Genomic DNA, 25,139 nt, shown 5'->3' with positions numbered 1-25,139 from the left:
TTGCGGCCTGCGAGGCAAAATGCGGAATGAAGTGAGTGCGGGCTTTCCGACGCGTGTCTCATCTCACTTCAATTTGGAGTGATGGTCATGTTGATATATATGTATGTTGTGGATTGAAGAATATAGGCAAATACTAATGTCGAAGGGGAACTGGCACTATGATGCTAGTCCAGGAAGTATCTGTAGACGTAGTCTTCGTCTGTCTTGTCCGCAGTTCCAACGACTTGGGCACACTGGTGGTAGAGTGCCGAGACTTCCTCGGATAAATTGCGAGCTGTTCCGTGGTAGACGATGAGGCAGTCCGACGGGATGGTTTGCAGCAGCGACTTCACGGGTTTAATGCAGCTCGGTGCGCGGCAGAAGCGGAGGAAATCGCGTTTAGAGAAGCTGAGTACGTCGAAGAGTGACCGAATGTCGATGTGAACACCCGAAAACTCCACGGCGCAGGTGCCAAAGAGATTACCGTCGTCGAGGATGGTCTTGATGGGGTAGCTTACATCCAAAGAGCATTCTGTTGTAGCGAGTATGGATGGAGTGGAGATACTATGTTGAAACAGCAGGAAAAAAGTCGAGGCGGTAATGAAACTGCGCATCCTGGCCACTCGGAGAATTCTGCTCAAGATGTCGAGAAAAGAACAATGAGGCTATCAACTGCGGGTGTCTCTAGGGCACTTGGCGAAAAGTTAGCGCAGCGAAGAGAAAAACAAAGACCAGCCCGCCTCATGGCCCCTGATCCAATGGACCGTGGGCCCACGGTGGTCGTTTGCTGTCCGAAAGACCAGCTCGAACTTCAGATCACTAGACGCGATTCCAACGTCCAGTCATCACTCCCGTTATACCTATACCCAGAATCTGATACCCAATTCCAAAATCCAGCACCAGCCGCTATGGCTTACCATTCAAGATTACCACTGCCAAAGTTTGGGCTCCGAGCTGGTAATCTCGTCTGCTCAATCAATATCCTTCTTGAAGGTGCCTTGAGGATAACCCGGCAATATTTTAAGAGCAATATCACCTCTGTGCCGCACCAAAACGATATCAGGCTAGGAAAGTCCATCAGCATTTCAATCAGTTTTTAGAACACTCACAAGCCTGCCAGTGCCTGGAGTAAGTGGTGACTTGATAATAAATAATGTATGACAGCCACATACAATGATCGATGTCATTCAAATCGCACACCTAGTGGAAGGCATGAGGTTTTGGAAGAATTTCGTTTGAGCTGTTAAAAAAATTCAAGGCATCTTGTCACCTTCTAACAAAACTAATCTAAAAAGTATCTGTACACGTAGTCCTCGTCGGTTTTGTCTGCACTTCCAACAACTTGCGCGCAGTGGTGATACAACGTCGAAATCTCTTGGGACAGGTTGCGTGCCGAGCCATGGTAGGTGATGAGGCAGTCAGTCGGTATGGATTCTAGCACCATCGCCACGGGCTTGATGCAGCGAGAAGAGCGGCAGAAAGCAAGGAAATCGCGATCGGAGAAGTTGAGCACGTCAAATAGTGTCTTGACTTGAGCTCCCTGGATGCCAGAGGCACAGGCGCTGAAGATCTGATCGTTGTCGAGCGCTGCTTCGATCGGATTGCTTACACTTGGTGGACACTCCATCACAGCCAGCACCGACGATATGGAGATCCCCAGTAACAATATCGCACCAAGGTAAATCATCACTAGGTTTTTGCCCAAGATAGCTTCAGCAGAAAAGGAGAAATGAGCGAGATGACCGATCCGCGGTGAGCTGGAACACTTAGCACGTAGAATCATCTACAAGAGATCGCCCGCCTCATCATATGTCCCGGTGCATTTTGTTCACGATCTTTGCACGCGTATCCGACACCATTACACTCAAGATAAAACGGCAACAAAGAGGTGTTAGCTTTTAGCATCCTATTTGTTGGAAAAGGGAGGCACCATCGGGGCTCGAACTCACAATTACCTACACAGTCGCACCGTTAGATCACTGCGCTATTAAGCGCCCCCTGATTGTTGCCCTCTTAGACTTGATACTTAACACTGTTGATTGCATATTCTAACACTATTGTGCTGGCTGTGTCTACTTCGACTAGTGACGGGGTCGAGCTCTGACAAGTCCTTGCCTTCATAATTTTTTTTATCTTACTTACTGAAGAAGTTTATCAAGAACAGTGGATTAATAGCTTCAGCTTCTGGAGCTGGAACGGATGAACATACGACACCACCCCGGCTCACTAGCTCCAAATTATCTTCACCGAGATGCACAGATGAATGGAGTATGTACTGTCAAGCCTCATTATTTGAGAATACTTTTCAGTTTCCCCTATTAGCTTATTAGAGAGACCAGTAGGCAAGTAAATAAGGGATAGAGAGGGACATCGTTGTCTTTAGAATAAGTAAGTATATTAATAAATGAATGTATCCATATTACCCTAGACAATCTTGCCTTTAACTAATGTCAAGTGTCGACACTCGTCGGGTTTGCTTCGCGTGTAGAATTCCGTCTAGGGCGGTTATGGATTGACAATATTCATCCCATTCCCAGCCGATGATTGAAAAAAAAAACCGAGGCTGTGTTAGTGAAAGATGTAGAGACACACTTCACGAATATATATTGCACAAAAATTGTCGGATGTTCCAGTCAGGTATCTAACTTTCATCACTTGTTTGGTTGTGCGAACATGTGCGGCTGCAGCGCGAAAAGAAGCCCCATTACTGATGTAGCCAACAAGAAGATTGAATATCCACGTGATGTACCAGTTCGTTATCACTTGTCCTGAACATACTAAGAGCTTTTGTACGTGTCACTTCCTCCTCTTTCATATCGTCAAGATTGATGAGCAAACCCCCGATGATATTGTCAACGATAGATCTCTTGATCTCAAACCGAAACGGCTCATCGAGATCTATGTGAACTCGCATTGTGTTATCATGGTGTAGACGGTCGAAAAATGTACTTTTTTACTTCATCGTGCAGGGGAGTTTATCAGGATGGAATGTGTTTGGGCCAACATTTCCATAAAGGACCGTGTTCGAGTCTGGTTTGTTTCTTGCCATTTGAAAACCTATTACGTGTACAAGGTAGCAAGTGTTACGTGCTTTTTCGTTGACAGTAACGTATCATATTATTTTGAACTGATGTTAAACATGTAATAACAAGATACCAGTATTTGTAACAAGATATTTGTGCTTTGGATCGACGAGATGAATCGTGTGGCAGCGTGGCTTACTGTTACAGGCAATGCGTGTTAAAAATCTATTGATTACAAATAATTTGGACAAATTGATTTTGGTTTTTAGAGTTTCTATTTTTTATAATTTCATGGAATCTGGTCTCGAAATTAGATCTAAGGAATTGACATTTGATGCCACTTTTTCATTCTTCTCGTACAGTCGCACGTGTGTTAGCACTCCAGCATATGCATCAGTAACACGCAAGCAGATCGCTCGTGTCAGTGTAATACACAAATCGTAGGCTTCGCGCTGCCTTTGAATTGCAGCCAATCGTAGGCTCCCAGCCTCAGAGTGCCAGATGACGAAAGCACGCATTCGATGCTTGCAACAGTCCAGCGAGAACTGCCATGATTCGATCAGGGGGGAGTGCCAATGATGTTAGTGGAGAAAAGGTCACGCTGCTAGTGCAAGATATTCCAGAAGACCCCATGGATGTGAAGCTTCGCTCAGCGGTGAGCGTGGAGAAGGCATCGAAGACTGCGGCGGCACCAACCAGGATCCTGTTTCTTGACGGCGTACGAGGACTAGCAGCGCTTTTGGTCGTGACTCAACACTCGCATGAATACATGCAGGACCTCAACCTGGGAGCTTGCGCTGTCGACGCGTTCTTCGTGCTGTCGTCGTTTTTATTAACAATGTTGTTCATGAAGAAGAGCATGAAGCTGCTGGCACGCAGTGCTACTTATCGGAAGTGGGCGTTTACTCTGGTCGACTATTTTTCCAGGCGATTCTTTCGTATATACCCATTATTCGCGTTGGTAGCCATTGTGTTGTGGATACTTCCCGATGACGTTAAACGTGGGCTTTACCGCATCGAGAAACCAAAGGATTTCAGCCTTGTCAAGGTGCTCACGTTCGATTTTGATCAGCGTTTCTTCGTGTTCTGGACGCTACCGTTAGAGATCTCGTATTATTTCTTCATCCCCATCTTCGTGTTAGCTGTGTTGAAACTACGAAATTATTGGTGGGTCCCGTTCATCCCGGCCTACTGTTGGGTAGCTTATGAGGGCTGGAATACGTTTCGCTGGAGTCACATGGGATTGTCGGCTCACGCTCCAACGTTTCTCGCTGGGTCAATGGCTGCGGTCATCTTCGTCAAATTGGACACGTGGATGAAGATGAACAATGTGAGGCCTCGACCTGTTGTTATCTATGCGATTCGTACACTCGAATGTACTGCACTAGCATTGCTGCTGAGTCTGAGCTTTCAAGGGCTCTTCTTCAACTGGATATATGCCAACATTGCACCCCAGACGCCAGGCTTTCCGTTCATCAGCGTGCTCTTGACTATTGTAGTCGTGATTGAAATGATTCTGCCGTCGTCTCTGTCTACGTTTTTGGAATGTAACGCGCTACGGCACTGCGGTAAGGTGAGCTTCTCGATCTACCTGCTCCATGGGTTCGTCATCTACACCGACACAGTGAGTAACCAGTCCAGTTACTACGACCGAATGTTCTCTACCTACGGCCTCACGGTGCTAGTAGCGACGGTGTCGTACCACCTGGTGGAATATCCATCTCAATTACTGGCGCAATACATTACTCGAGAACTCGCCAAACGAGAGATACTGGGACTCTGAGGTCATCGCTTGTAAGCATGTAAAGTAATAGAAGATATTTGTTCATGTGCCTTACGATGAGGAAAATCTACAGCATCAATAAGAGAAATATTTTTTTTCCTCATGTTTGTGTACTGTATCCAGTATCCACACGATGACTCGACGCTAGATATTTGCGTCGCGTGATCCTAATCATCACAGGGAGGGAAGGCCCTCCCGCTTGCGCTCTTTCTCACGCTGCTTGAACTAGAATCGCTATTTCAATAGTTAACATTAACGTGACGAGAGCTCGTTCATTTTCCTTTTAGGACATCAACGACAAGAGTCCAAAGCGCTTCAGCTCAATGATGCATCACTTCGTCTTCACATCTGCTGCCACAATTCTGCTGCTGCTATATCTCTTCGCTCGGACAGGATTCGCCATTGAACTCTGCTCACCAGTCGTGAGTCACCTCGTTAAGAACACGCTCGACAACGGAAGGCTCTTCAGCTCCTGTTCGGTGAATAAATCACGCAGAAGAGTTCGCGTTAGCTCGCTCTTCGACGTACTCGACTTCCCCGAACGCGATTTCCTTGTCTTCTGTCGGTCTCCAGAATGTACCAAGCCCATTCAAACGCTTCTACATGCTATTCCGACTCGCTGTCTCGTCACCTATTGTGGTTCTGCGCGTAATATCTCCGAAGAAATATCGATGCTAGCCGACAAGTGCGCAGTAGCCACCAGAGCAGCAGACAAAACTGACGAGGAATACTTGTACAAATATTTCTTGGATTAGCGAGTAACAAACCGTCGATTGCAAAGAAGATATATCAAAATATACACGTAGCTCTTGTTGTGATGAAAGGCAATGCGATATGAAGTTGTTGAGAATGCATTGAGAACTGTTGAAGTTGCTTCAGTTGCTCTATCATGTGGTTACACAAATTTATGTGGTCCGTAGGTTTTCCCGCCAAAAAATGTACTGTATGAAAACTAAAAATGGCGGGCGACTGTGACCTGTCAGAGCAGCCACGCCGCTCCCATTTGACACCACTACTGTCCTCGCAACTACAGCTATCTACTCCGCCGTGCTCGTCCTCTACGCGGCCAAACACAACGCAAAACTCAGAGAGACCCACGAAACATGTCGGCAACAGGTCGCGGCGACTACCGGAACGTCGAGCCGACGTGCCGCATTCAAGCCGACGACGGGTTATTTTCGACGCCGAAAATACACAACATGTGGCAGATGAACCAAAACTAACAGATTATGTGGCACAAAATATGGCAAGTGACGAACAGCTACAAGGCCGCAAGCGTGCAGCACAGGGTGCAGAAGAAATGGAGCTGTCCCCGAGATCGACATTGACACAACAGATAATTCACAAGAAGAAGTCAAAGATAGCAGTTGAATCGAAGCAGCTTGTGCTTAAGCGAGCGGTATCCAGCTACTCCGAAATGTCCTCGAGCAGCTTATCTCCTGCTCCAGTTTTTCCGCCAAGGCTACTTCGCCATCATGCATCGGAACAGCTAATCAGTATCAAAACTGCATCTGCACCACCACCGGAACCGACTCTACCGACGGTGTATTCAAGCAAGCACCCAGACTTAAACGTGATAACACCCGAGACTGTGGCTAGAATTCTAAGAGGGGAGTTCAAGGAGCAATTGGCTGGATTTAAGCTGTTGGATTGTAGATTCCCGTTTGAGTTTGAAGGCGGGAGCTTGAAAGGTGCCAGCTCGCTGTGTGATCCCGAAAATATGGAGATGCAGTTTTTCCAACCGACGACATTCGAGCACACCACACGTACGGCGCTTATTTTCTTCTGTGAGTTCTCGGCTAACCGAGCACCGAAGATGCTGCGTCATGTACGCAATGTGGACCGAAGACTGCATGCTGATAGTTACCCCGAACTATACTACCCGGAGTTGTATCTAATTCACGGAGGCTACAAGAACTGCTTCGAGACACTTCAACATGAGATCTGTGCGCCTTCCGCTGTGTACGTGGCTATGGAAGACGAACGATTTGTTGAGGAATGTCGCCGTGAATTTGCCACTTGGAGACGACGCTGGAAGTCGCACAAAACTGTCGCCAATTGCGCTGCAAAATTGGAAATATCTCCACGACATAAGAGGCGGGGTCATCATCAAGTCCGATCAAATGGTGTTGCTGGCGTTCGCTCTCTTTTTGATGACTTATAGGAGCGTGAATGCGCTAATCAACCAAGTTATGTATCTTACGCGACTTGAATGAATAAGGTATAGACGAACGTGTTGCCTCTACACCGTGAAATAATGCGAAAGAAAACAAGCTACTGCTATTCGAAACAACAGTCTCGCTACAACCTTCAATTCGAGGGAATTATCGTTGCTGGGGCACAAAAGCGAGTCACACTATGATAGTGTCCACTATAATGGTGTCCTATAGTCAACTTTTTTTTTTGCTAAAAATCGAAGTAAACTTACTGTAAGGCCGCAGCGTACTCTTCGAGAATGCGGAAAAGTGATGAGTGAGAATTCTGCCTTACCATCTCGGTTTACCCACAGTGATTTGGCAATGCTTTGGCTTGTAAGGGCAACTTGAGCTATCAAGAGTGATGGTCATGTTGAAGTCCGGATATGTGAATTTATGTCGAGCCGAACTATTTAGTGTCGACATGCGCGCTGTTCAGCACCATTATCTCTGTGTTTACAACCTTTCCCCAATGTTGAGAGTACAACACAAACACCTCAAACACTCAAAAAGCTTTTACTTTTGTACTCTCTGATCAAACTTTCAACTACTTTGAGGCTCCCTGCTCGCCGTTCCATTTTTGGACCAAACGTGTCGTTCACATTCTTCTTACGCAGCAGCAGTGCCCATGATCGCAGCAAATTCTTGTGGCTTGGCCTGCTGCAATGCCGCGAGCGCGGCAAACACGTCAGCTTGGGCTACTTGCCGCACGATCGTCTTGTGCGCATTGAAATACAGCAGCAGCCGTGCAGGGCACGTGATGCTAAGTCCAATGATCTGTGCCACCATCATTTCGTCGCTGAGGACGTGAGGGAACATGGAGACGATGATCTGGCGTGTGAATCGACCCGTAAACTCCCCAACTGCCTCCACCAAGCAGCCTCCGGGGTCACCGCAGATCTTGCGAACTTCCGCCGCATCTTCGTTGTCACCCTCGGGATCTTCCTCTACAACCGACAACACTTGCGTCGTCGCGATAGAGCACGAGCGATGATTGAAATTGGGCTTGTCGAGCTGCAGACAGAACTCGTAGACCCCATTTGGGGGCGTTGATCCGTCTGACTGGTCCATGAACATCCTCGAGAAGCTGCAGCCTTCGTCACCCGATCGGGGGCGATCACTCCCACCGAACAGGATTCTATCTACCGTCCCCAAGACTGCAGCCTCCAGCCGTTGACGGGTTTGTAACAGACACGTGACCTGCAGGTCCCGACACTCGAGTAGATACTGCACTTGCTGCTTGAGATCGTTGATGTCAAGCGTCAGGTTGAACACCTTGGACTCGTGATCTCGAAACTCTTGACGACATTTCTTCTGAGTCACACTCATTCGGTACGGACGTTTACGTTGGTCATCGGGCACGAACTTGTTCTGTCGCTTCTTGGACTGAGCTCGAGGGCGTTTGGGCGGCTCACACGTTGCAGTTTGCGGAGTTACCGATATAGGTGTGACTTGTGTTTCGACTGGCGAGCACAATATGTCCGAGATGTTCATCTTGACACGCGGGGCGGCGGGTGAACACAACAAGTCCGAGATGTTCATCTTGGCGAGACTTACTCGACACAAATTCTGGAATGACTAACAACGCAGAAAAAGCTTCCGGCGAGCGACGTGGGAATTCGATGGTGCCAGGTCAACAAGCCAGAAAGTGCCGGCGTCCCTTGTGGGACGCCTTCTCGCAGGCAAATGGCGGCTTTTGCTCAAGCTGCTACGGTAGATGCAGATTTTGAGTCAAATAAGGTTCATTCTGTTACAACCCTGCCGTTGATTGTTTGGTGGGTTTACTTAAGTAAGCTTGATTCAGTTATTAAAACAAGATTTGTGTCTACTTATTACGAGGTCACATTAGGCCCTGTTGTCCAAACTGAGTCCATTGTCTTCAAAAACAAAAACAAAAAGGCGCCACCCCAAACACCTTAAAAAAAAATAAAATAGGACCAATAGTTAAAGCCTTGGCTTGGCATCATTATCGAGAGTTATGTACCATGGTCATATATCTACTTAAAGGGTTCTGTACGTGGTATAGTTTTCGTAGTGTCTACTGTTGTCCAACAGGGCGAAAATGTATTGCAAAATTTGTCACTAGTAACAAAACATACGAGAGTTTTGTCCTACATAACAGCTATTTCTGTCAAACAGAGTTACTGTGGAGGCTTCCAAGGTGAAATGCCACTTAATGAACCCAAGTTTAATTGAGGTTTTTGCCTGACACATCGCACTTAAGCTGTATCGAAGAGCCTCTTTACAAACTTTCAAGTTTATTTTTGCCCTATAAGGACAAAATTGGCCAAACTCCATCGTACTTAAGCGACGTTTGGTCCTTTTTTTTTTCAGGACAAAAAATGTTGGGCTTGAAAGGGTTCAGCAATAGTCTTAGGCGTCGACTTCATCACGCTGACATTCTAAGCTAACACTTGCGGAGAGCGCAGGACATTGCCAATGCAGAAATGACAAACGCAAGCAATAGTTCAAAGATTTGAAGCATGAAGCTCAATAAGCATATAGAAGCTGCCGCGACAGCGTAGTAAAAAAGTGTTGGTAGGATCGATGAAGTATGTGCGGACAGCTACTTAACTTAGTCCCACTCGCCCCAGTCTTCCCCGCGCTTGTTGGCATCCTCGTGGGTTGCTGGGGTAGCCTCGGGGGCCTTGGCATCTGACGTAGCAGCAGTAGTCGCCTCCGGCACTGACAGATCGTCATCGTCACCCCAGTCCAGCGAGTCCTCCTCGGCAGCTTCATCTCCTTCATCTAGTTTCAAGTCGGTCAGGGCAGTCGTTGGCTCCTTAAGACTCGACGACGCACCCGGCGAGTTCGACTCCTTCCGCTCGTCCAGTTCGATCCAGCTTTCACCATCGCTGGATGATGTCGGGCCGTTCGTGGCAGTAACAGGAGCTGGCGCCTTGCCTTCCTCCTCCTTCGACTCGTCATCAGGGAAAATAGGCTTGCCCTCGTCGTCCTTGGCCTTGGGCGAGTCCACGTCCCAGCCAATCTCTTCCTCGTCATCGTTCAAAGCTGGCATAAAAAAAAGATAACGATGTCAGTCACTATACAAGTCTCTAAGGACCACATTCCATTTCATCTTCGTACCATGTTCAAGCAGGTCGGCACCGCGCTGCTCTTGCGCCGCCAGCAGCGAAGCCTTGTAGATGTAGTGCGCCCAGAACACGTCAGCCTCTACCACGGACGGTACCAGCTCTGTGAACTTTGCTCCAACCGTCGGGTAGTTCTCCAATACCTCCTTCTGAATCTCTTCCAGCTCCTCAGCAGACGTAGTGAGTTTCCACTTTTCAAAGGTCTCGACGTCCAGCGGCGGCTCGACGTATGTCTCCGAGTCCTCCTGTAGTGCTAGCAGTCGGAACCGTCTGGCACTAAGCTCGCTTTCACTAAGCTCCTCGTCGTTCTCATACGCGGCATCTCCTGCCAGCGTACCCAGGAACTCGTCTGCAGAGTTGAGAAGCTTGGAGCCCATGGCTTCGAGGGAACCGAGACTGGAGCCGACGTCTAGCGACGTCAACTTAGTGCCCACTGAGGACAGTGATCCCTGTACTGAAGAAAGTGAACCTTGAACAGAGCTGCCCACTGAGTTCAGTGAACTGGTCATGTCGAAGGAGAAGATCGAGTTCTTGAGCGACGTCAGCGGGTCTTCGTCCTCAACCTTCTCCTCTGTTGCAGACTGCGTGGGATCTTTAGGTTTGTCCTGTTTCTCATCGTCCTGGTCCTGCTTGGACTCCTCGTCCTCCTCCTCGTCATTCCGGTCGACGCTGAGCCGTCCTTCCTGCATGTTCTGACGCACGTTCTTACTCAGTTCGGCTACGTCCTCCTGAACGATGGCTTTGAAGTCCTGTAAGTCGGAGCTCAGCGTCGTCATGGCCTCCGCCGACTTGTCTTTGATGGCGTTCACCACCGAGTAGAAGCTGCTGAACGACATGCCGGCGTCAGGTGTCCTTATGACTTGGCTCCTTTTGTCGATGGATGTTTCTCTCGAGACAACTCGACTAAGTACGATTCGTATTTACCACATGGCGTACCTTAACGAGTCACTGAACCACATAAAGTGTCGTAATAATTGTGTGTCCGACGTCGGACAGCATTCCCCTCTCGAATTCGTTACCGAATTTGCTACCGAGCCGGTCCAGTGCCGCACGGTTCGGATCCATCAGTTCAAGATCTGCCTTCAAACGCGAAACTCTCCTCCTCATCGATGGTCCTCACGATCCGCAAGCCCGCCCCGGAGTTCACGGCCGACGCTGTGGTTAACGGCGAATTCAAGAAGATCTCGCTGTCGGACTACAAGGGCCAGTACGTTGTGCTCTTCTTCTACCCCATGGACTTCACGTTCGTGTGCCCCACGGAGATCTGCGCCTTTAGCGACCGCGCCGACGAGTTCAAGAAGCTCAACACGCAGGTGATCGGCTGCTCCATCGACTCCAAATTCACGCACCTGGCGTGGATCAACACGCCACGCAAGAAGGGTGGCCTGGGTGACATGAACATCCCGCTTATTGCTGACGTCAAAAAGGACTTGTGCTCCAAGTACGAGGTGCTCGTGTCGGAAGGTGACGACGAGGGCGTGGCTTTCCGCGGTCTTTTCATCATCGACAAGGAGGGTGTGCTGCGCCAGATCACCATCAACGACCTGCCCATCGGCCGTAACGTGGACGAGGTGCTGCGTTTGATTGAGGCCTTCCAGTTCCACGAGGAACACGGCGACGTGTGCCCCGCCAACTGGAAGAAGGGCGCCAAGGGCATGACTGCCAACCCAAAGGACTCGCTCAAGTACTTCGAGACCGTGGAGGAGCCCTCCAAGAAGCGCAAGCTGACCAAGTAAGTCGTCAGTGATCTCGTTTTCGGATCTCTGGCCAGAGCTCTTCTTTTGATTTGACCTCCGTAGCTGCTAATAGCCGTAGGATGAAAAGTAATATAAACCGCTAACATTCTCCCAAAGTGGATTCATTCAATTCCTAAAAAAAAAGCGCGCGAAATCTTCCTCCCGAATAACAATTGCAACACCTCCATTAAGAAATGACCCACAATATTTCATCAAATTACCTTTCCAAAAGCATATTGCTTCCCGCGCTTTTTTTAGTGACCTTCATTCTTCTAATTCCGCGCGGACACCGCCACCAAGCGCCTTCATCCTCATGGCAGAGCGCGGTAAGACGCAATATGGCGGCGGCAACGCCACCCGCAACCCTTACAGTCGCGGTGGAGGTTCAGCTTGGGCACGTAACTCTCAGGGTGCACGCGCCAATGCCCAGCGCAACCGACCGGGCCGCGGCATGACGGAAGCCAAACAGTACGCCCTCAAAAAAGGTGACGAACTCGACAAGAAATTCGGCTTCTATCTCCTCCCGGAGTTATTAGAACAAGAAGGAGAGGGCAGGAAGGAGCAGTCAGACGCTACAATGGACGGAGAAGACCACGCTAAGCTTGGTTGGCTGCTCAATCTACGTGCGTGTACGCTGCCCGATCCGGTGGAGGGCAAGAACGAGGTCAGCGGTCTCGAATTGTACTTCCTAGAGCAGGACGGTAAGGCCTTCAAGACCCGCATCATCTATCAGCCTTACTTCTACGTTCGTCCCGAAGCCAACAGGTCACAGGAAGTCATTGCATACTGTCTGAGGCAGTTTGAAGGCCTCGTGGCCAAAGCGGAGAGGGTTTTCCGTGAGGATCTTGACATGGCTGACCATCTTAACGGCAAGAAGGCCTTGTACGTCAAGCTGAGCTTCGCCACGGTCACGGATTTGATGACCGTGAAGAAAGAGCTTGCCCCTTTGGTGGCCAGGAACCAGGAGAGATTGCAGGCGCGACAAGCCTATGAGATGCAGGGACAGACACGAGAACAAGTGACGGAGGATGATCTCGTCTTTGGCGGGGATACAGATGGAGCTAAAGGAACAAGCACAGATGAGAGCGAGAGCTCACTACTAGAACTGAGAGAATATGACGTGCCGTACCCCATGCGAGTTGCCATTGATCTGGACATCCGTGTGGGTGCGTGGTATCACGTGAACTATGATCCCACGGCGCCGTACTCGCCCTCGGATGTGAGACGACAGAAGGATATGGTGGATAAGGCTGAGCCTGTGGTATGTGCCTTCGATATCGAGTGTACCAAGGCACCTCTGAAGTTTCCGGACGCACAGGTGGACCAGATTTACATGATTTCGTACATGATCGACAAGCAGGGATACTTGATTGTGAATCGCGAGTTCGTGTCAGAAGAGATCCAAGACTTCGAGTATACTCCCAAGGAGGATTATCCTGGCCCTTTCATCGTGTTTAATGAGGAGAATGAAGAACAGCTTCTGAAGCGCTTCTTCGAGCACGTGATTGAAGAGAAGCCGCACATTTTCGTGACTTATAACGGTGATTTCTTCGATTGGCCCTTCATTGATGCGCGTGCACAAGTTCACGGCATCAACATGGCGCGTGAAATCGGCGTTTCTCTCGATGAGCGCAGTGGCGAGTATCGTGGACGCTGCAGTGTGCACATGGACGCATTCTGCTGGGTGAAGCGCGATTCGTATCTACCACAGGGAAGTCAGGGCTTGAAAGCCGTGACGAAATACAAGTTGGGATACGATCCAGTCGAGGTGGATGCAGAAGATATGGTTGCATTGGCTCGTGATGAGCCACTGAAGATGGCGTCGTACTCAGTTTCCGATGCCGTCGCCACGTTTTACTTGTACGATAAGTACGTACACCTATTCGTTTTCTCGCTATGCACAATTATTCCTTTGGGCTCTGAAGATGTGCTTCGAAAGGGCTCAGGTACTCTTTGCGAAGCTTTGCTAATGGTTGAAGCTTTTGGAGGCAGCATTATTTGCCCAAACAAGCAGAGTTCAGCCCGCGAAGAAAAATTCTACAAAGGTCACCTAGTCGAGAGCGAGACCTATGTGGGTGGACACGTTGAGTGTTTGGAGTCTGGAGTCTTTCGCGCTGATTTCTTGTACGACTTCCAGCTGGTGCCTAGTGCGTTCCAGCAGTTGATCGACAATATCGACCGTGACCTTACGTTCTCCTTGGAGGTTGAGATGAATGTTCCAGTCGACAGTGTTGCCAACTATGAAGAAGTTAAACAGGATATTGTTGACCGCCTTGTTGGACTTCGCGAGAGGCCAAACCGGAAGGAAGAGCCACTGATTTACCACTTGGATGTAGCTGCCATGTACCCGAACATTATTCTCACCAACCGATTGCAGCCGTGCGCTATTGTGAATGAGGCTGACTGTGCCGCTTGCGCGTTCAATACTGAGTGCGGTCGAGCAGCTATTCAGGATAAAGACGCTTCGTGCCAGCGTGAAATGGATTGGGTATGGCGTGGTGATTTCTATCCTGCCACGCGACCTGAGTACTACTCCATCAAGACTCAGCTTGAGTATGAGAACTTTCCTTTGGAGAAGAAGGGGGGTGCAGCGAACGGAGAGATGACCAAGGTGCCCAACCGTAGCGCGCAATCTACTGTTCCTTATGCTCAGCTTCCTAAAGACAAGCAAGAACTGCTGCTGAAACAGCGATTCAAGTCATACTGTTCAAGTGTATACAAGAAAACTAAGGTGACTGAGGAGCAAAAGCGATCGGCCACAGTTTGCATGCGCGAGAATCCATTCTATGTGAACACAGTGCGGGCTTTCCGTGATCGTCGTTACGAGTACAAGGGACTGACAAAGGTCTGGAAGAAGAAAGTGGGGCAAGCCGCCGAGGCGAACGATCTGCTGGCGAAGATTGATGCGCAGAATAAGTGTCTTGTGTACGACTCCCTCCAGCTGGCTCACAAGTGTATCCTGAACTCCTTCTATGGTTATGTGATGCGTAAGGGTGCTCGCTGGCACTCAATGGAGATGGCTGGTATCGTGACGCACACGGGTTCCAACATCATTACTGGTGCTCGTGAGCTGGTAGAGCAAATTGGACGGCCGCTGGAGCTGGATACCGATGGTATTTGGGCTATTCTACCCAAGTCATTCCCCGAAACTTTCTCCTTTAAGCTCAAGGATGGTGGCTCAAGAAGTATCTCATATCCGTGTGTGATGCTAAACGCTGATGTACACGCAAAGTTCACTAACCCGCAATATCACGAGCTGGACCCCGCAACAGGTAAATACAACTCGCACAAAGAGTGCTCCATTCTATTCGAGGTGGATGGTCCATACAAAGCCATGGTCCTCCCTGCGTCTACCGAAGAGGGAAAGCTGTTGAAGAAGCGGTATGCAGTGTTCAACTTTGATCACTCTCTGGCCGAGTTGAAGGGCTTTGAGCTCAAGCGACGTGGTGAGCTGCAGCTTATCAAAGCGTTCCAGTCGCAGGTGTTCGAGTGCTTTCTCGATGGTGACAGTCTAGAAGAATGTTATGCATCCGTTGCGAAATGCGCGAATCGTTGGCTTGATGTGATTGATACTCGAGGCAAGTCAATGGATGACGAAGAGTTAATGGCGTTGATTACGGAGAACAAGAGTATGTCTGGCAAGCTGGACGAGTACGAAGGTCAGAAATCAACCTCTATCACCACTGCCAGGCGTTTGGGTGAGTTTCTCGGCGAAGAAATGATCAAGGACAAAGGCTTAACGTGCAAAATGATTATTGCCGCACGTCCTTACGGCGAAAAGGTGACAGAGCGAGCTATCCCGACGGCCATTTTCGCAACGGAAGATGCTGTAAAGAAGCACTTCTTGAAGAAGTGGTTGAGAGATCCTCACCTCCAGGACTTCGACATTCGCTCCATTCTCGACTGGGATTATTACCGCACGCGTTTCGCTTCGACGGTGCAGAAGATTATCTCGCTTCCAGCCGCTTTCCAGAACGTGAAGAATCCGGTGCCTCGCATTGAGCTTCCAGACTGGATGAGGAAGCAGGTTCGTGAGAAGAATGCCAAACACCAGCAGGGTAACATGAAGCAGTTCTTTAAGGCTGCTGCTAAGGGCTCGGACAATGGAGACTACGTGGCTGAGTTGATCGATATGGAGGACTTGATGAAAGGAAAACAGCCTTCACGACTTGGAAAACCCATCTCACGAAAGCGGGGAAAGAAAACAAGTGACGGAGATGACAGCAGTAGTCCGATCGAGGAGATCGATGACGACGGTGTGGACGACATACCTGCGGCTAAGATGAAGCTCGGAGATGTGCCATTCACCGAGTGGCTGAAGAACCGAAAGAAGAAGTGGAAGTCCATGCTCGGCAAGCGGCGACGTGAGCGAGAGGAACGAATGCACAATTATGGTGGTGCGGGTGGATTTGGAATGGCGAACAGCGCACACGGCAGTGCAAAGCGTTTCCAGAGTGGATCCACCAGTGTTCTTGCTGCAAAAGGCAACGGAGTTGGTATGGAGAACTTTGTCTTTAATGCTGGAAGCGCATTGCAGCGCGAGTACTGGCAGATTGTGGAGATTCAGCAAGAACAGGGAGGAATTTTCACGTGCTGGGTTCTAACTGCTCATTCGCAAATGCTTCAGCGAATTACCCTGAAGATGCCACGAGTATTCTACATCACGTGCGAAGATGCTGATCATGATAGTTTGCTTTCGTTGCTACCAGGATCGCGTCGTGTATCTCGGATTGTGCCTCACTTTTCGTCCAAACCTCAATCGGTACTGGAGGTAAAGCTCAGCGAGCAGCAGTATCAACAATATCACAAGGAGATCAGTCAGATTCTCGGCGACCCTCATGTGAAGGGCGTGTACGAACTGCAGGTGTCTGCGTTGACGCGAGCAGTTTGTGCTCTTGGCTGCGTGGCCAAGGTAGTCAACCCGCACCTCTCCAGCACCAATCAGGAATACGAACTCAGCGACTTACAGTTCCAATCCACGGCACAAGCACCATATCTCATGGACCCCCAGCACTTGCTAACGGCTAATGGAGCTCCTCAGGCAAACTCGCTAATGCGGAGGGTGTTGCTGTATTTTGCGCAGCAGAAGAAGCGCGCCATTCTGGGCTTGGTCGTGCTGAAAGAGGAAGACGACGTCGCCAGTGCTGAGAGCTTGGGAAAGGCAGTCAGCGAGGGCGATGCCAACGTTTGGTACGTGGATCCAGTCTCGAACGTCAAGTCTCGAGGTTCCGATTTGAAGAATTTCTTCGAACAACTTCTTCTGGAATCACAAGAGGAAGGTGTCGCTGCTCCTATCCAGAGCTGCTCATTCAAGACGCACGTCGTCAGAACAACACAGGAAGCTTTCTCCGGCGTGAATGCGACTCTCGCACGACTAGCTTCGAACAAGCAGCTTGCCCCAAAACCAACGATTGTAGTGGCGCAGACGTGCATTCCGTCCAGCAAGCGACTTCGTGAAAAGATGCAGGGCCTTCACAGCTTCCCTGTTGCTATGCTGCCGTGGAATGAAGAAGACACGCTCTTCCCAGCGCTGACGTGGCGGAAAATCATGGGAGAAAAGATGCTGACGCGCTGTTTCGAGATGACGCAGTACTATGCGGATGTGCTGGACTGCGCTCGCTACGCACATCTGCCTGTGGGTAACTTCACAGGTGACCACTCCATCGCCATCTTGGACACCTTGTACTCGCGTATCTTGACCAAGCACAAGCATCTGTGGTGGCACTCGCCAACATCACTACCAGACCTGGGAGGCAAGGAGCAGGAGCAGCAGTTCCAACAGCTCTTTAGTCAATCGCTGTTGGGATCGGCACAACAGCAGAAGAGCGATGCCGCTTCACAGCACCGTGTAGACACGTCTATTGTGGTCTGCGATAAGGGATCTTTCGTGGATGTGTGCGTTGAGCTAGAGCTGGATGGTCTTGCAGTCAACGCAATTCTCGTGGCGTCTCAGATCCATAGTATTGAGGGCCTGGGAGTAGCGCATCAGATGGAGATCGATTTTGACGGCAATGGTGAAGGTGGTGAGAGTGCGAAGGCAGAAGGCTCCGCTGCTCCAGCAGTAGCAGAAGGAGATGCCGAGGAGAGTTGTCACGAAGCTTTCCGCTTGCTGCGTGTGATGGTGACGACGCTCTTCAAGGATTTCTTGGCGAGTCGGAACAAGTTTGCGGATCACGTGCTGCAGCAGTTTTATCGGTGGCTGTGCTCTCCAAACTCTTTGAGTTTCGATCCGGCATTGCATGCGATGGTTAAGCGGTTGATGGAGAAGTTGTTCTTGCAGCTCCTCGCAGAGTTCAGGCGACTTGGCTCACAAATCGTGTACGCAGACTTCAGTAAGATCATCGTGTGCACCAAGAAAAAGTCAGTGCGCGATGCCCAGACGTACCTAAACTTCATCTTGCAGACTGTGCTGTCCAACGAACTCTTCCAGGTGCTCAACTTTACTCCGAAGAAATACTTCTCGAACCTTTTGTTTCTGGATGCGGAGAACTACGGCTGCATTTTGCTGAAGAACGTGGTGCCAGAGGAAGAACAAGAAGAGGAGACTGATCACGACGACAATGGAGAGAAAGCTCTGGAGATCGTAGCTCACTGGAATATCGCCAACTACTTGCCACGTGGCGTGGACGAGTATTTTCTCATCTTGGTTGGTCAATTCATCCGCAGACGTGCGGAGTTCCAGCGTAGAAGGCTCGCAAAGGGCGACGACGCCAAGGTGGACGTTGCTGAGGATGATGGACAGCCTTTGGATGAGGATGAGAAGCAGTTGAGTCCACTTGCCAAGTATTCGCAAAAGCTCGTATCGTCGTACTTTTCCGACAAGATGCTGCGTCTAGTTCCTGAGATTCTGACGCACAACATGGATCGGGACAGCTTCCCTGTGTTTGCTGGATCGCATCTGTCAATGGAGTCGCCTGCACTGGAATTGGTGAAATTTGTGACTGCAGTATTCCAGCTGGAGCCAAGTGTGGAGACTCAAGTGGGCAAGATGAGACGCACGTTGCTTAAGTTGCTGCACACGAGTGAATTCGGTGAGGAATCCCAGTTTCGCAACCCGTCACTGTCATTTACGGTGCAAGACGTCATCTGCCTTAATTGCAATCTTTGCCGGTCTGTCGACCTATGTCGAGACCCTCAGCTCTTCAAGGGAAACGCATCACGTTCCGATGAAGACGACGAGGGACAGGAAAATGATGAGGACACCGACGCGGCTGTTGCCTGGCATTGCCCTCGATGCTTCGCATTATACGACAAAACCGCGTTCGAAATGCGACTTGTGGAGTTGGTGCAGGCGCAGTCTGTTGCTTACCAGTTGCAGGATCTGTACTGCCGCAAGTGCCACCTTCCAGCCGAGCACAAAATGCGCGAGTATTGCCCTTGTTCTGGCACGTACGCGCTGATACCTGGAGTGCGTGAATCGCTCCTGGAAACGATGCGGCTGCTAAAGCGCATTGCGCAGCAGCACAACTTCGAGTGGCTCTTAGAGACTGTCCAGCGTTTGGAGCGCGAAGCTGCACAGCCATTACTCATGTAAGAGAAAAATAAGCATCGGGATAGACTTGGATGCCCATTTTAAGACACAAAGAGCATTAACCATAAAAATATTAACTTCTCAGCCTTCTGAAGATGTCGGTGCTCAGTCGCAACATGGCCACCGCGAATCTTAAATTTTAATTTATGTTGTTGTTAGAATGAATGAACACAACTGCGCTCACTGACATATGCTGGAGACAGAGTAGAGCTGTGGTTTGCTGGCGGAAACGCAAGCATTCTAATAGTTACTCTTTTCGAAGTACGACAGGAAATTAGAGTGATCTGCTTACTGAGCCCTAAAATGTAATAATGGTAAGTCGAAATTCTATAGCGTTTCGAATTTTGGCGGGAGGATCGTCAATTGAAAACGCGTTCTGTTTTCAACTTTTAGAAAATCGAATTTGAATAAAACTTAGAATAATTTAATTCGATGAAAAACTTGCATACCAGAGCAATATTAATAGAATTAATTCACGCATGAGGTGAATTGGGCAATGCAGCAGATATATCCTGCGGTTTACGTACTCGAACTAAGTACAATACGACACGAAGGGCCTGCAAGTGAAGCACACAGTAACATAAAAAAAATTAGCATGCGATGCACGGAGCTCATTAGTTTTTTTTTAGATTTATTGTTTTGTTGTATATTTGTACACTAACAGTGCTCTATTGTACATGCCTCGCCAAAAAAAAAGCTATATACGACCATCGCATGAAAAAACATGTGCAAACTCGATCTAATTTCTACGGCACATGAATTGCTGTTTTGACAGCATTATCTTCAGATTCGGCCCACTCTACGGTGTACCTAGTACCCTTTTCAATTGCGCGTATTCTTTAAGTGAAGTTGGGGCTCGCGGAATAGCAGTACCGATACGATCATTAACTGTTACAAAAATGATTCAGGCAACACAAACATCAACGTTATTTTATCATCCAGCGGTCAGCCCACTACATCACGGGCGATTCTCAATCTTGCTTAGTAGTTCAAGCGAGATCTAATATTCTCCAAGACGCTGCGAAGCAACCAGCCATCGCCCTCCGTCAGCGTGGCACCTTCATCCATCACACAAGCAGGATAGTCGGCAGGTTTGTTCTCAGACACGTACATCTCCGGCAAACCGAAGCCGTGACCAATCTCGTGCAGCATGACCATTTGCTGCTCCTGGTCCAGATTTTCCAGGAAATGGTTCACTTCGATGCGTTGGCCCCAGTCGCCGTCTGTGCCGACAGCATTTTCTCCCGGTGATACCGACGGCCATAGCGACATATCGAACGGCGCACCCTTGCACTCACTCGTATCAGCGCTCGCAGCTTGCCCTCGGTGCTTGTAGCATTCATCTGGACATTTGGGGTTGCCTTCCTGGTCCAGAATACCCTCGTAGATAGTGCCCAGCGAGTCGTCGTCCCAGTCCATGATCGACTTGTCGCGCACGGCAAAGCCCACCACCGTGACGTCGATTTTGTCGATTGGCCAGCAGTTGTAGCCCACCAGCCAGCGGTTCCAGAGGTTGATCTGCTGCTCGATCATGGCTTGGAACTTGGATGCCACGGCCTTGGTCAGCTTCTTCTCGTTCTCCCAACGCACGCAGTAGCTGAGCTTGCCCTTGTTGTTCACGAGCTGGTCGAAGATGAGGTTCCCGAACTGAGGCGTGGTGACGTACTTTTTCATCGTGTTCTCCCACACCCAGTCGATCTGCTCACGGGTGACTCCCCCCGCATTGGGGTTTCCGATAACACACTTGTCGCTACCTGACCTGATGTCACCAAACGTAGCGTGATCGACAGAAGTAGAGTTGTTGGTCGCAGCGGCGTGAGCATTGCTGCAGGCTGCTAAGGCAACCAGCGTAGTGGCCAAAAGCTGTTTGGTCGAAACGCGAGAGGAGTGGGTACTTGACGCCATGGCGGAGAAATCAATAATGGCCATGCGAACGGAAGTGATTCCTAAGCCTTGGAGCTGGCTCAACAATTTCTTTCGATCGACAGTCATTCTTCGGAAATGCATGTTTGCGAGTTGTGAGGGCAGCGCTAGCTTGCTTCGATGTTTTACCCGTTCTGCTTCAAGCTGACTGGTAATACACGAATGAATACGAGCAGGCTGCTTGTATTCGTTCGTGTACATGTATTACCAAAGATTTGCAGCTTGCTGTCGACACTTCGCCATAAATACTATCGCTTTTTAATACAAATTACGTGTACTAAAAGTAGTTGGACAATACATGCCGGCGATGTGACTGGCAAACCTGCTGCCGTGACGCCAGTGAGTGGCCCGCCACCATCAGCTGCAAAGCGACAACCTACAGACTGTATTGCAGTAGTATCAGTCAACGAATTTGAAAGCGAATAGAAAAACCACTTATTCTAACATTCCAGCTGACATCAAATATTCCACGTATGACGTGATGCTAATAAAAATCATGTTATCAAGTAAAAAAATGATAAATACCACGAATAGCTACTTCCTTTCATTTTGAAAGTGCTCGTAACATAATTAAAATATTATTGTTTATTCCTTGTAATACCGGTGTCTCTGCAGGCAGCATGACCCAACGATAAAGCAGTGCATATACTCGAAGAAATAGTACTTCTAACGTATCGATTCTCAGTAATACATTAATGTCATTTAGATAAGAAATAAACTGCGAAGTAACTAAAACGGACTTGAAACGACTGGATGCAACGATTTGACGCGTCAGTCAATTTGAAAGGGATGCTATCTGTTTAAGACTAAAAAAACAACGACGAGTTGCGCCCAGTCCCGAGGAATCCTTAGCGCGAAGTCACGCACCTGACTGCAGCCCTGAATTCATTTTTTTTTAATGGAAATCTAGAAAACGTACAGCTGGCATTCATTCGTGAATCACTTGTATACATAGTTGTATCGCATAACGGCTTAGCACACGTTTTTGATGCTGATCCGTCGGTGGTGAGCGTGCTCTAGTTACAAGGTCCAAGCGAGATAGCTTGTGGAATGTTACCTTCATCGTCGCGGACCTCTGGCGATTAACTCATCTTCTTGTAATCACCCTACCGTACCTCCCTTGGTCATGATTGAATTTACCTGCGATCTGTTGGCAGGCCAATTTGAAAAGGTGTATTTTTTTGTTATCCCTATGACGGAGCGGTACTTCTCTCATTTCGAGCGTTTGTTTCATAAAGCTGGAGTGGCCACGCATTATGGAGATGGTCTTGGTAGTGTTCATCACTAAATGGGACTTCCGCTCTCCCGAATTTGTTGCTGCCATTCAAAGCTACGCGAACCGCGTCTGTGAGTTGCTCCCACATGATCAGATCTTGGTAGTTACCATCAAAACGGGAGAAGGACAAATGGGTGACAAATGAGTTAACATCGTAAATAAATCGGAGAGATGTGCTCGAGTCCGGGATCTGACCACCCGCAAAATACGATGGTTGGAGATGGACGTCTTTGTGGTGCTTCTTGTCGTTCTTCGACAAGGAAACTCCTAAAATCTTGGGTTTTGCCCAGCTCTGGATTGCCAATCCAGATAACAACGCTCTGCCAGTCATGACGTCGTACGGGGAAATCCATGAAAAAGTTTTTCGGGAAGCACCAAGAATACATAATGGAACAGCTCTGGATTCTGTGCGACTAAAGCTTTGTTGTCGTCATGGACGTACCGTAAATCGCGGCGAATATGCAACGTCGTAAAAAGTAGAAACCAGTTAAAAACGCAAAAAAGCAAGCTCTGTTTGGTCGTAAAAAGACGACAACCAACTACATGGTCGTCGAATACGGTTGGATAATGGCTCACCTGAAAATCTCTAAATAATGTCTAAATATCCGCTGCGTAGGCTTACTCGTGTGCAAATCGGGCGTCATCAAGGGCTCACGACAGCAGGCAAACAAGTTTTGCTAACCGCATATTTTTGGTGAGTTGATAGCCAAACCTGGCATGAGAACACGAGGTACGGCTGTCAGTAAATGTAAAGCATTCCTCCATTTACAGACACAGCCAGCGACGTTTTGCCAACGTCGTGTTGCTCTCGCGGGCTGAACTGTGGCAGGATTGATGGAAGGTTGTCAACCTCGGTAGGTACACCAAATGTCGGATAAACTACACGAAAGTTTCGAATAATTCTAACTGGCACTTAATTGTAATCTTCTCCGAATGGGTCAACCTTCACGGAATATATAAATATCCAAAGGGTTAGTGTACATAACAAGCCAATATATAGAGAACGGGGATGCATCTATATCGTTTTAAGACTACGTATTAATAATCAAAGGATTACAACGTCGCCACAATCCCGGGTAGGACTCTGGATATTAAATCCAGAAAACTGCGTAGATCGAAATGCGTAGCGAAAACTGGGTCAACATTCGTGTCACATAACGATTTTTCTTTTGCAATTTTTAAGAAACAATTGTTGTTATTTCTTCGTCTGTGCAGGCGGTGCTGCAGTTTTCATTTCGTTTTATAAAGCGGAGTGGGTGGAAGTGTGGAAAGTATTATTCGAGATCCAGAGTGGAGAACGACAGCGAAAGGGTTCTCGACGGTATTGTGAAAAAAAAAAAAGATTGACCGCTGCTGGAACAGCTTGGCATCAGGAAGAATATCTGAATGAAATCTAAAAATATCTGTAGCAATATCGGTCACTGATGATGCCCGATTTGCACACGAGTAAGCCTACACAGCGGATATTTAGACATTATTTAGAGATTTTCAGGTGAGCTAATAATGTAAGACATTTGATAAAGGATATATAAGAAAACTGGAGTAGTCCATGCCTTTGCAGGGTACCATTGAAAATATCTAGTATAACCGCCAAATATTCAACCATGCAGAATATTGGACAGTATAACCAGATAGATAAAAAATTAGTCTTTCAATAGACTCAGTTCTTCTATTTCACCACAGCTATAATGCCTACACGGCAAACCGACGTTGGAGTAGCACCATGGTAAATCGGGCGGATTTAACATTTCCCCAATTTCGGTTGGAGAATGTTATGGCCACAACTCTGATCCATAATCCCAACTCAAAAAATGTGTATATGCATTCACAGTTTAAGTCGCAGTTAAGTCGCGGACGACCTAATTGCAGCACTTAAACCCTTTTAATCTCTGGTAGTGAAAGGTTTAACCCTTTAAACAATTCATCTCTGGTTGTAAAAAGGGTTAACCCTTATTCTATCAGAGATGAATTGTGGGTCCGCAGCGGACCTATTAGGTGTACAAAGTGAGCGCGTATCACTACAGAGAAACTAATATCTGTAAAACGTATACGTTTACGGGGAAGGGCGGATGTCACGATAACTGCAAATCAATAAAATGCTGTTGGTGATTTGATCCACACCGTTTTTATATTATTACTGTCTAGTATAGTTGATAAATCCTCACACGCACTTGGAAACCGTCACATAAATTTAAAGTAACGCACGCGCCCTACTAGTTAAAGTTCAACCGTTAGTAAATAGTAATAGCGGACCAAATCTCAAATTTTCCCGATATTTGCACAGGTCAGAAAAATAATGTAGGAGTTTGTAATGCTTACAATAATATATGTTTCGTAAAAGAAGGGTTTATTCTGAGGTTAACAATCTCCAGTGCACTGATATGATGATGAAAGGTGGCCTTCTATTTGTTTTTACTAATTGTTTTTCGCTTTTTCAATAGAATCCTTACAGACATGAAGACCTTGTTGAGCAGTTGCTATAGAGATTCAAGCATCGGCAGTGTACTGCAATCATTGTGGCACCAACAAGGATTAGAGAAAAGAGCAAAGGTCAGTTTCGTAGCCTTCCTCATTAGCCAATTAAACATGTATCGAGTCACG

At 48.2% G+C, this 25,139-nt stretch overlaps 10 protein-coding genes across 10 annotated transcripts; 5 read left to right on the top strand and 5 right to left on the bottom strand.

Moving 5' to 3' along the window:
• Window positions 1-164: 164 nt before the first annotated feature.
• PPTG_11410 (hypothetical protein) lies at window positions 165-593 on the bottom strand (the record flags this gene model as incomplete). Its single annotated transcript, XM_008906724.1, has 1 exon — window positions 165-593. The coding sequence occupies one exon, from the start codon at window positions 591-593 to the stop codon at window positions 165-167; it is 429 nt and encodes a 142-aa protein (XP_008904972.1).
• A 549-nt stretch (window positions 594-1,142) lies between these two features.
• PPTG_11409 (hypothetical protein) lies at window positions 1,143-1,696 on the bottom strand. The gene has a single exon (XM_008906723.1). It carries the CDS (start codon window positions 1,664-1,666, stop codon window positions 1,262-1,264), a length of 405 nt encoding a protein of 134 aa, XP_008904971.1. The 5' UTR covers window positions 1,667-1,696; the 3' UTR covers window positions 1,143-1,261.
• Window positions 1,697-3,293: 1,597 nt separating this feature from the next.
• PPTG_11408 (hypothetical protein) lies at window positions 3,294-4,870 on the top strand. Its single transcript, XM_008906722.1, has one exon. The coding sequence runs from the start codon at window positions 3,553-3,555 to the stop codon at window positions 4,783-4,785; it is 1,233 nt and encodes a 410-aa protein (XP_008904970.1). The 5' UTR covers window positions 3,294-3,552; the 3' UTR covers window positions 4,786-4,870.
• Window positions 4,871-4,945: 75 nt separating this feature from the next.
• On the top strand, window positions 4,946-5,705 carry PPTG_22837 (hypothetical protein). The gene has a single exon (XM_008906721.1). It carries the CDS (start codon window positions 5,109-5,111, stop codon window positions 5,538-5,540), a length of 432 nt encoding a protein of 143 aa, XP_008904969.1. The 5' UTR covers window positions 4,946-5,108; the 3' UTR covers window positions 5,541-5,705.
• Window positions 5,706-5,732: 27 nt separating this feature from the next.
• PPTG_11407 (hypothetical protein) lies at window positions 5,733-7,106 on the top strand. The gene has a single exon (XM_008906720.1). It carries the CDS (start codon window positions 5,744-5,746, stop codon window positions 6,947-6,949), a length of 1,206 nt encoding a protein of 401 aa, XP_008904968.1. The 5' UTR covers window positions 5,733-5,743; the 3' UTR covers window positions 6,950-7,106.
• Window positions 7,107-7,440: 334 nt separating this feature from the next.
• On the bottom strand, window positions 7,441-8,690 carry PPTG_11406 (hypothetical protein). The gene has a single exon (XM_008906719.1). It carries the CDS (start codon window positions 8,520-8,522, stop codon window positions 7,590-7,592), a length of 933 nt encoding a protein of 310 aa, XP_008904967.1. The 5' UTR covers window positions 8,523-8,690; the 3' UTR covers window positions 7,441-7,589.
• A 730-nt stretch (window positions 8,691-9,420) lies between these two features.
• PPTG_11405 (hypothetical protein) lies at window positions 9,421-10,976 on the bottom strand. The gene is made up of 2 exons (XM_008906718.1): window positions 10,068-10,976; window positions 9,421-9,992 (listed from the first exon to the last, which is right to left on the bottom strand). Exons 1-2 carry the CDS (start codon window positions 10,906-10,908, stop codon window positions 9,556-9,558), a joined length of 1,278 nt encoding a protein of 425 aa, XP_008904966.1. The 5' UTR covers window positions 10,909-10,976; the 3' UTR covers window positions 9,421-9,555.
• A 165-nt stretch (window positions 10,977-11,141) lies between these two features.
• PPTG_11404 (hypothetical protein) lies at window positions 11,142-12,012 on the top strand. The gene has a single exon (XM_008906717.1). It carries the CDS (start codon window positions 11,182-11,184, stop codon window positions 11,806-11,808), a length of 627 nt encoding a protein of 208 aa, XP_008904965.1. The 5' UTR covers window positions 11,142-11,181; the 3' UTR covers window positions 11,809-12,012.
• A 77-nt stretch (window positions 12,013-12,089) lies between these two features.
• Window positions 12,090-19,435, top strand: PPTG_11403 (hypothetical protein). Its single transcript, XM_008906716.1, has one exon. It carries the CDS (start codon window positions 12,122-12,124, stop codon window positions 19,340-19,342), a length of 7,221 nt encoding a protein of 2,406 aa, XP_008904964.1. The 5' UTR covers window positions 12,090-12,121; the 3' UTR covers window positions 19,343-19,435.
• Window positions 19,436-20,244: 809 nt separating this feature from the next.
• PPTG_11402 (hypothetical protein) lies at window positions 20,245-21,244 on the bottom strand (the record flags this gene model as incomplete). The annotated part of the gene is made up of 1 exon (XM_008906715.1): window positions 20,245-21,244. The coding sequence occupies one exon, from the start codon at window positions 21,242-21,244 to the stop codon at window positions 20,321-20,323; it is 924 nt and encodes a 307-aa protein (XP_008904963.1). The 3' UTR covers window positions 20,245-20,320.
• Window positions 21,245-25,139: the final 3,895 nt, after the last annotated feature.

The sequence above is a fragment of the Phytophthora parasitica genome (genome assembly GCF_000247585.1).
Source record: "Phytophthora parasitica INRA-310 unplaced genomic scaffold supercont2.24, whole genome shotgun sequence".
Lineage (NCBI taxonomy): Eukaryota > Oomycota > Peronosporomycetes > Peronosporales > Peronosporaceae > Phytophthora > Phytophthora nicotianae.
This window is presented reverse-complemented; position numbering and strand designations above follow the sequence as displayed.